General features: G+C 44.4%; 1 protein-coding gene across 1 annotated transcript; it reads right to left on the bottom strand.

Annotated features, from left to right (window-relative positions):
- Window positions 1-3469: 3469 nt before the first annotated feature.
- On the bottom strand, window positions 3470-4776 carry LOC309796579 (cyclin-dependent kinase 2-associated protein 1-like). The gene is given in 2 exon segments (XM_082609815.1): window positions 3470-4424; window positions 4427-4776. Coding segments are annotated over 2 exon segments (345 nt in total). The 5' UTR covers window positions 4554-4776; the 3' UTR covers window positions 3470-4206.
- Window positions 4777-10274: the final 5498 nt, after the last annotated feature.

The following is a 10274-nucleotide window of genomic DNA, read 5'->3' as shown; positions in this document are numbered from 1 at the left end:
GCAAGGAAACCTGTTGCTTGTTCTCACTCCCACCTCTTGTGTGTTCTCACTCCCGCCTGCTGCAGCCTGAATTTCTTGTCTGGCCTCTGATCAATTTCTGTTGATTAAGGAGGCCAAGAACCCTGGTAGGTAACATCCACATCCACTCACTTCCACCTATAGATACGTTGAACCCCTTTCTTTTCAGCCTTCCAACGCCAACCGCTGTGGGGAAATGGAGAACTGAGGTAGAATGACATTTTCCTCTAGTCCCATCACAAGTAGGCAGATTATAATTTTCTGTTAAGATTACCCTAAACCTAAGCCCTACACTTTGTTGATCTCTTTATCAAAATTGCCTTTGGATAATTAAGAGAAAATTTGGCCCTCATTACAAAAAAAGTTAAAAAGTTGATGCCTTTCAGTCTCTAATCTTGCCCACGAAGGCTTTCCTGAGTGAGTGCAAACCTTTGGACTAAGGCCTGTTGCTCCATCCGCTTCAGCTTTCATTCGAGGTGCCTCATTATGTCTTCTTCGGCAGCATTGTGTCTCTGCTGAAGCAGAATTACAGCAAAACAAGTTAATTATTACAGAGTTGATATGATGGGCCTAGAAGAAGAAGGCTAGAATTAAGCCTTTTGAAGGAATATTATTCCCCATTGTAATAGGTTTTACTGCTATTAAGGATTAGTACACGATGGTTCCTACAATTGGATGAATTACATAAATGCTAATGTCAACATCAGACATCATTTAGAAGAAATGTGGAGACGCATTGTCTGTTTTTAAATGTCAAAACCATTTCTCATCCATCAAGTAATGATTTTTCAATTTTCTTTTCACAAATATAGTACACTGTCAGTGCTGCTGAAGTCATAACTGATTTCACAGCTATGAAACCATGGGACCAAAGGACCTTCGTTAAAAGACAGAACTTGAAAATCTGAATAAGACACCACTTCCCCCAAGAACCACAAGATCAATATACGACTGCAGCAGACGGAGCTGAACCATGCATTTACTACATAATCTTGGCTTCGGATGAGTGCCAGACGGCAATGAGGTAGGTCTTAAGTGACCACCAAGGGCTCAAATGGCTTACTTAGTAAAAAGCATGGTGCTTTCAATTAAATGTCAAAGACAATTACATGGGAAACATCAGAGAGCTTCAGAAGTAGGACAGAAAGACTACATTTCACTAACCCAACACTCCCGTTACCAACCTTCCCATCTTTTGGCATTTTGACAGAAACTTAGTTGTTCCAGGAAAGCATGACATTCCACACTCATAGAAAGGCACAATAAAAGGGCTTTGGAGTAAATGTCACTTTCCGGATAATATGTGGGTGATTTAAGGTCATGGAAGTGTGAAATGGCAGGATTCTTCTGCTTTTGATCTCTCAGCCAACATCTAGAACTCTGTTGAAATTCTTGAAGCTGGCCATCATCCTTATGGGAAAAATAAAATAAAATATCCCAACAGTCATGTCCCTTTACTGCAGAATTGACAAATCCTTTCTTGGTCGTTTCCATTGGCTCTGTGTTTACCCCTTCCTCCAGTCCCACCAATCATCAATTATTGGTGAAATGCCTAGGAGCTACGACAGATTCAGGCTGCAGTCTTCAGGCATCATGTAAATGACTGGGGTCTCCTGGTGGTTTGGAGGACCCAGCTGTTTGCCCTCTGAATTCATTCTAGAAGTATTGGACTAGAGCCAGTTTAATCCGTGGTTATTGCGAGACCCGCTAAGGAGGTATTACTTATGTCCAGCCCAGAGGTTGATCCACTACCCTCAGAGAAACCAGGAAGTGGGTTCTTACCATGACCAGTCCAAGGCCCGTCAAGACAAACTTAAGAAGAAAGGCAAGCTTGTGTTTGGCGTTCCTCTGCCCATCCTTTAGGGACCCCCGTCTTTTCTGTATCCTAGGCCTAGATACCTGGGAAAGCACCTTAAATTATTAAGCCATAGTTCCCAAACTTCCTCAAGGGAATACAAGGTCAGTGAGATATTAATAGTCATTTGTTAACAACACACTCCCTGACAAGTATGTTTGGGAAAGTATAATGTGCTGTATCCCTCCATGGGAGATGTGTGCAATGCCCGTCAGCACTAAACACTCTAAGAAGCCTTGCCATTACAAGTACCTATTTATTTGATTTAACTCAGCTTTTCCTACATTTATTTGACTGTGGAGCACTTCCTTTCATGTCATAGCTGATAATGTATTGTGAAATTACCATTCCCTGGAGTTCAGCTATCGATAAGAGGAACTTAGGACATGGAAGCATTTTGATGCCACTTGGAAATTTTGGGGGAGTTGGCGCCTTCAAGCAGATTTGTGATTTCATGCAACTCATCTGTGCAGAAATGTAACTTTCTTTATGTCTCTATAACAGATGTCAACCTGCTTGTGAGCCCCCATTTCCACTGATGGAAGAAATTACTAGACCTTGCCCCTTTAAGATGACTCAGCATCTTCTGGTTGGTCATCTGTTGTGGGTAATTAATGACTCATTTGCTTTTGCATTTCAACTCAGTCCATTCAAAGTTCAATACCAGGGCTTTTCTCTCTCTCAAGAATTTTCTCCTGCACCCCTCCTCTTCCTCCTCTTCCTCCCTCCTTCTGTCCTTCTCCTTCTCCTTCTCCACTTCCCCTCTTTCTCTTCCATTTCTCTTGCTCATCTCCCACCTCCTCTTGAGGACTGTGACGTTTTGCAGGAAGCAACCACCTTGTACAGGTAAGTGCTTTACCGTATTGTGTGCCAGAGCAGCGTGTGTCATTGTGAGACCACCATACCCTTCAGAAGCATGTGGAGAAATCATGTTAATTAAAATTTATTTTCCTCCTGGAAAAAGAATAACTTAGAGCTAAAATATCAGACAGTGGTTGGCTGGACACTCATTAATCCAGGTAGCTGTAAGAAGTAAATAAAAATCTTTTCCAAATGTGCTTTAATATGGGAAATCGAGCAAAACCCAGCACACTGAATATTTCATGGATATCAGCCATAATGCCATGCCTTTGCAGGGAAGTTAAGAAAAACATCATTTTTTTTTAAATTAGGAGAGTGACAGAGGGGGCACCAGTGCCATGACAAATCTGCGTGGGAAGCAGAAACCCAAGGCATACAGCAAACAGAAGACACAGGCACTGGATTTTCCTTATTTATTTTGCCTGTATTCGTTGTGCACCCGCGCATTTTATCAGGAGCTCTGCCTGCCACCTGCCGTGGAAAGTGCACCTTCCATTAACTGGAATAAGGAAAATAACAATGTTCCAGGATAGGAGAAAAGAACCACTTGGTAACTTTGTAGTAAATGAATGAGGACTTTCTGTGGCAGTGATGAGGAGGCTGACCAAAAGGGAAACAATAATCAGTGGAAAACGATGTTTTGAATAAAACCCAAAGTAGGAAGTGTTCTAGGAGAATTAGATTTTTCTTGTATATGTATGTAGCCTTCTCTAACATAAACTGATTTTTTTAATGAAAATAAGCTTTATTACATCGAGTAATAAATACAAAGATGCAAACAGTTCCATTTTCTTCCAGATGTTTGGATCAACTTACAGGAAGGGCAGAACTGAAATCTACATACAGTCTCAGGAAAAATTTCGGGGATCCTTGTTGGGTTTGGTTTGGGAGGTTGCTCTTTCTTCTGTATGTATAACTTGTGCATTTTTAAAATCGACTTCAAAGCACTAATAGTCATGCAAATGCTTAAGCAAAAAAGAATTTACGTTAAGCAGAATCTATAGTGTATGGGAAACGAGGGGACCAGCTACTAGTTAAGTGTGCTGTCAAGTCCGCACTACAAAAAAAAAACCCTTCGAGTTGTATCAGCTTATGAAAAGGAACAAAGAGCAATCCGGGTAACATAAATGTATTCAAAAGAGGAGAGCGAGACACTGGTATCTTGGAGGCAAACTAGTTTGCTGTAAGATAGGTAATTTTTACGTGCATCTTTTGAATCAGTGCTTTAAAAAACAACAACAAACACCTGGGTAGTTCCTAACTATTTAAAATGTAACTCCCAATCAACTGCAAAATCTTTCCTCAATCTTACAGGCTGTAGATTCGGAGCCTAGTGAACCATGGGAGGGGTAGGGGGAGGAGAAACCAAACTGTTACCATTTTGAAAACAAAAGTTTCATCTGAACAGGGGAGATGAACTGTAACTTCTTCTCTCCGAAGAAGATGGAAAACCGTCCAGGGTCACAAGGCGGCTAGGACCTGGCATTCCGTTCCGTCTCAGCCAAGCACTCCAGCACCAATCCTCGAGCGTGGATGATGCCTCGTTTTAGTCTCTCCATCGCGCTCTTGCTGCCCGCATAGGTGGGTCTGATCTCTTTCCCCAGCTCTTCGATGATGGCCAACAGCTCAGCGTATTTGCTCTGGGGCACCTGGCTGTTCCCACTTCCCTGGGTGTAGCCTAGAGATGGCGCCCGTAGTCACTCAGCAGCTGGCGGTACTGTGAAGACGTCGCCATACTGGTGGAGGGCGGGTGGACACTCCCAGCGGCATTGAGGGAGGCGGCGGGCATGTGCGCGGTCAAGTTCGGTTTGTAAGACATCCCCCCGAGCGGCGGGGCGCGCCGGGGCGCAGCAGGGCCCGGCCCGCGAGGGCGGCGGCAAAGGCGGCGAGGCCGGGCGGCAGCGAGGCGGCCCCAGCGTCCGTGCGCCCGTCCGTGCGCCCGCCGAGCTCCCGCGCACTTTTTGTTGTTGACGGCTCGGGCCGCACCGGCAAATATGGCCGTCCCTCACCCTGACACCCGCTGCAGTATATCACCCATACATCGGGCGGGTGCGCGGGCGCAAGGGCGGCCTGAATTTTAAATTCAAAGAAAAAATGGAGAGAAACATCATTTTAAATTATTTTTCATTTTCTTATAGGAAGCTTTGATCCAATTTATTTATCAAGCTGGTGAAAAGCCCCGGACATCTAAGATGACAGCAGATTGAACAGTAAGGAAGGTAGCTGTATTTTTGCTATAAAGACAAGTTAAATTAACCCACAGGAATCTGTTATTTATGTGATGCGTGTCTGACTTCATTATTCTCTAAAATGCCTGGTCTTTGCGATCATATCTATTTTATGTTCCACGTGGTTGTTCAAAAAGTAAGTTAGGGCTTCCCTGGTGGTGCAGTGGTTGAGAGTCCGCCTGCCAATGCAGGGGACACGGGTTCGTGCCCCGGTCCGGGAAGATCCCACATGCCGCGGGGCGGCTGGGCCCGTGAGCCATGGCCGCTAAGCCTGCATGTCCAGAGCCTGTGTTCCACAACGGGAGGGGCCACCGCAGTGAGAGGCCCGCATACGGCAAAAAAAAAAAAAAAAAAAAAAGTAAGTTAACAAACGTGACATTTTAAAAATTATTTAAGGAAACTGATGTTTTTTACAGGCTAACTACCACAGCAGGTATGGAACCCATGTCTCAAAGCTACCTTTTCCTATCATCACGCGAGAGAGCCAAACCTCCGTCCTCAAGTGGGGAGGAAGCTGCCCGCACCACTAGAGGCTCTGCTTTTTTTTTCTAAGAAATATTCCTTCTTTTAACATACATTTTCTCAACTAAAAGCTAAGAGAACATAACAATAAAAGGGAAGAAAACAACTTATATCTACAGAGTTCCACAGGTTGTATGGATTTCTGGAGCAGGATAACCTGTGTGGTTATGGGGGTGGGGTGGGGGAGGTGTGTGTCAAGTGTTTAAAGAAGCTGCACGTGAACTGAGGCTGTAGAGAAAGTGAGCATCGCAGGTCCCCCTCCCCCCACCCCAGGTGGCTGTCTCAACTGCTTAACCAATATTGGGCAAGTACCCCAACGACTGGGATCTTCACTCTTCATCAGAAAAGCAAAGACTCAAAACTGACCTTCTGAACAACGTTCCTCCCTAGAACAATGTTTCAATGTTCTTCTAAAAGCTTTGAAGCCTGAGCTGGGTCTGGTCATCAGCGTGGGTAATGTTGACTACCCAGACTTCAGGTTCAGAGTGTGCTGGATGGTTGCCCATCCTATAACTGGCCGGCTCTGTGAACCTGGGCAAGTGATTTCACCTCAGTTTTGTTATTTACAAAATGAGGACGATAAGAGTAACTGTTCCTTGCTTTGAGGCCATATTTAGGTAAGAAAGGCAAAGTCTTTGGCACTTAGGAGTATCTCAATATGTTACCGAGTAGATGGTGGTAGAGAGTAGCAGGGGAACCCCCAAATCTTATATGTGAATCCTTAATAAACTCCAGAGTCCAGGGCTGCTTTGGGATTGTTTAGAACCAATAGAAATGTGAGTACCTCTGAAGACAGGCCAGGGTGCCCCTTCCTGAGTGAGTGGGCAGCCCAGGTCTACACATCCAAGAGGATAAGAAACCTGAGTGACCGGGTAGCCTTGCTTTTACTGTTTCTAAGCACCTAGATTAATTTTGGACCTGGAGTCCATGCATGGGTTTGGACAGGAAGCTGAACACTTCTTGAGTTTGATTGTAAAATCTATGTGTTGAGGACTTCCCTGGTGGCGCAGTGGTTAAGAATCCACCTGCTAATGCAGAGGACATGGGTTCGATCCCTAGCCTAGGAAGATCCCACATGCCGCGGAGCAACTAAGCCCGTGCGCCACAACTACTGAGCCTGCACTCTAGAGCCCGTGAGCCACAACTACTGAGCCCGCATGCCACAACTACTGAAGCCTGCGTGCCTAGAGCCCGTGCTCCACAACAAGAGAAGCCACCACAATGTGAAGCCCGTGCACTGCAATGAAGAGTAGCCCCTGCTTGGTGCAACTAGAGAAAGCCTGCGTGCAGCAACGAAGACCCAATGCAGCCAAAAATAATTAATTTTAAAAAATCTATGTGTTGACTTTTCTCCGGAGAAGGCCTTTGGATTTCATCATATTTTCAAACGTGCGGTGCGTCCTTTCAGAACCCACAAAAGGTTGGGAAGAGCTGCTCTAGGCTCTTGAAGAATCCTTTGTTTCCTCCCCAGAGACTTTATCTGGAGATTCTGATACCTTCATCATTCTCTGTCTCTAGCCACAATGGTGTCTGTTCAAGCCTAGACCTCTTCCCCTCCTCTGCCCCCACCCCGTCCTGTTTGTTCTCTTGGCATCAACCTCGCCCCCATCTGCAACCTGCCTCCTCACAAGCCTGTCTCCAAACGGCAGCATTTTATCCAACCACGCTTACTCTGCTCCGGAAGCTCTGGCCACCCGCTCTCTGCTGCCCTCTCTTGTTCAAACTGACGGGACCTAGGAGGATTCCTTTCGTGGGTCATTGCTTGGGCAACCTCCGCTGGGAAAATAGTTGGCCCTGCCTGTGGTTCAAGAAGGCACTGTGGTGTTGGCTCGCCCCTGTGGGCATGTAATTACACGGCCTTATTTCCAGAACTCCAGAAAAGGCCTTTAAAATGGAGACTATTCTCCCACGGCTTGATGCCTGAGATTTTGTACTCAGAGAACAATCCATTTATTTTTTAACATCTTTATTGGAGTATAATCACTTTACAATGGTGTGTTACTTTCTGCTTTATAACAGAGTGAATCAGCTATGCATATACATATATCCCCATATCTCCTCCCTCTTGCGTCTCCCTCCCGAGAACAATCCGTTTTATCTGGAGATTCTGATCCGCGTGCAAATGTATGTGGAACGAGGAGGGTTCTCATTTGCCCACACTGTAGTGTGAATGAAGGGTCTGAAGGTGGGTTTGGGGAGGGCAAGAGAAGGGAAAAGGAGGGTGCTGAGCCCACAAGTAGGGGCAGTAGGGAAGTAGGTGGATCCCCAGGGGTGTAGGGGTGAGGAGTGGGGGAAGGCAACTGAACAGAAACTTCTGCCCTTCCACTTTTTCACAGGGTCCATTTGGACCTGTGTTGTCTTCGTAAGCATGTTTTCATCATGAGTGCTTCCTGCTTCATCCCTTCATTTTATCCCTGGCAACGAAGGGCAGGGGGAAGAACAAGGGGCCTCTGATGAACATGCAGCTCTAGCTGCTTTGCTGAGAACAGAGGGGAGGGAGGGATGAACTCATGCCGAGTGAGCACCTGCTATCTGCCAGTTAGCAAGGCTATCTGCATCACATCAGCATTAGCTGTTGGAGAGGGTTGAAATAAGTCACTGAGCAGAGCCACGGCATGCTGGGAGAGAAGGGAACTAAGTCAGAAGAAGTAAGTTAGAACCAGCCAGAAGGCATAAAGCAGACTCACTTAGCCATCCTGTCCTCTTCATTAATGTCTCCCTTTCGACAGAAGAGGAAGCCGAGAATCAGGGTAAAGGACACCCCTAGGATCCCACGGCTCTTTTATGGTAGAGCTGAGTTTGGGTTCTCTTCTGTCCAAGAGAAGTCTCACACCCTTCTTGTGTCAACATGGCATGCAAAAGAGACAAAGGGGACATCTGACTTTGCTTGGGTTTATCTGCAAGTGGGTGTCAGGTGTTAAGCTACAGGTACATATATTTCCAGAAGAACTCAAATAAGAAATTTGGGATACACACAATGGGATAGAGTGTTCCATTCTTCCTTGGCAGCTGCCAATATAGAAAAAAAAGTAAAAGAAAAAAATAAGGAAAGAAAAAAAAGAGAGAAACCAAGGTAGCTGAAGGGCATACTTTCTGGAGAGCTCCAAAGATAAAAATGATATTCTAGCTCGGAATTTATCTTAATGAGGAAGACTCAATCAATGGAAAATGACAGGTGGGATAATTTAAAGTTCAAGTTTCCTTCTTCTGTTTCTTTGTGTAAAAGAGAACCAACTTTTTGATCATTGTTTGCTCAGCTGTAATATTCTGCTGCATAAAGAAGATTGAACACCGAATACCACATTAATATGTTATTGGCATCTTTCATATCTTACATGTTGATTGTAAAACCATCCAGAGAGACTGATAGCTGTAATATATTGCAGATTCTCAACTTCGAATTAATTTCATAACAGCGCAGTAGAGCTAGATTTTCTCTGCTCTAAGAAGTAACTCAAAATTGGTAATATTATTTTTCTTTGCTCTTTTGAAACCCTAGGTCTGGTTATTTTCTTGATTGGATAACCTATCTAGACTTTACTTCCTTATGATCCATTACCTGCTTCAGTGGTTACCACCTCCTTTGAAATGTCCAATCCTCCAGCAGGTAAGTGCCCCCAGGGTGAGCTGCACAAAGCATAGTGTGAGCAGGGGAACTGCGTGTGAGCTCTGAAATCCATGCCTCCAAAATTCCATTTCACATCCAGAGTTCCGGCTTGAGTCACTGGGCCCGTATAGACACAGCCTAAGCCAACGACCCCATGAAGGAACAAGTCAATGTCCAATGACTATAAGAGCATGAGTCCTTCCATCCCCCGGCCCAAGTTCCTCTATCTGAGGAGAGAAGGTAAGAGCACTCTGTTCCTTCTTCTCTGTCACTTGGGGGAAGGGGTTGTGAACAAAAGGATCTGGCACCTTCTTCTGTCACCTTTGAGTCTCAGGATCCCTCTGGCTGCCATAATCAAAGGATCAAAAATGGGTTCCATTCTTCCATTTCCTTCCTGTAGAGCTGGGCTGTCCAATATGGTAGCCACTAGCCACTTGTGGTCATTTAACTTACTTAAAATTAAAGTGAATAAAAATGGCTTCTTATTCAGTTGGGTTATGATTTAATTCCTCAGTCACACTAGCCACATTTCAAGTGCTTGGAAGCCACAGGTAGCTAGTGGCTATGGTTTGGGGAGTGCAGATGAAGAATATCCCCATCGTTGCAGAAAGTTCTTTTTGACAGCTCTGCTCTGGACCCTAACTGATTCCAATCTTGAAGGAAGAGCAGCATATTGATTAGTTGCAGTGAGAAGGGAAGACATTTCAGGACAGAATTTGCAGGGACAAATGTTTATTGTTTTGGTATGGTAGAATGCTCTAGGAAGAGAGCATCTTTAAATCTCTGGTTTTCTGCAGTAGTCTCAGTTTTATAAGCATATCCAGAAAGAATTTAGGGTATTCTAAAAAAATTTCTCTGCAACCTATGTAAAGTAAAATAAAAAATGAGGTAGAATAAGAAGGACAAGGTAGATTTAATGGCTACAAATGCATAACTAAATCTTCTCCCACATTTCAATTCAGAAAATACTTGTTTTTAGGCAGTGACCTAATTGTTTGATTTAGAAAATATGATGACAATTACTGTAAAAATAACTTATTATAATTATTGATAATAATAACCTCAAGTTCATGTCTTGAGTTAATATTTATTGGTTCATTTAACCAATATTTTTAAGTGCCTGCTGTGTGTCAGGCAGTCTTCTAGGCCTCTGGGATCTATCAGTAACCTAACAGAGATCTCC

The sequence above is a fragment of the Mesoplodon mirus genome, assembly GCF_964341445.2.
Source record: "Mesoplodon mirus genome assembly, chromosome: X".
Lineage (NCBI taxonomy): Eukaryota > Metazoa > Chordata > Mammalia > Artiodactyla > Ziphiidae > Mesoplodon > Mesoplodon mirus.
This window is presented reverse-complemented; position numbering and strand designations above follow the sequence as displayed.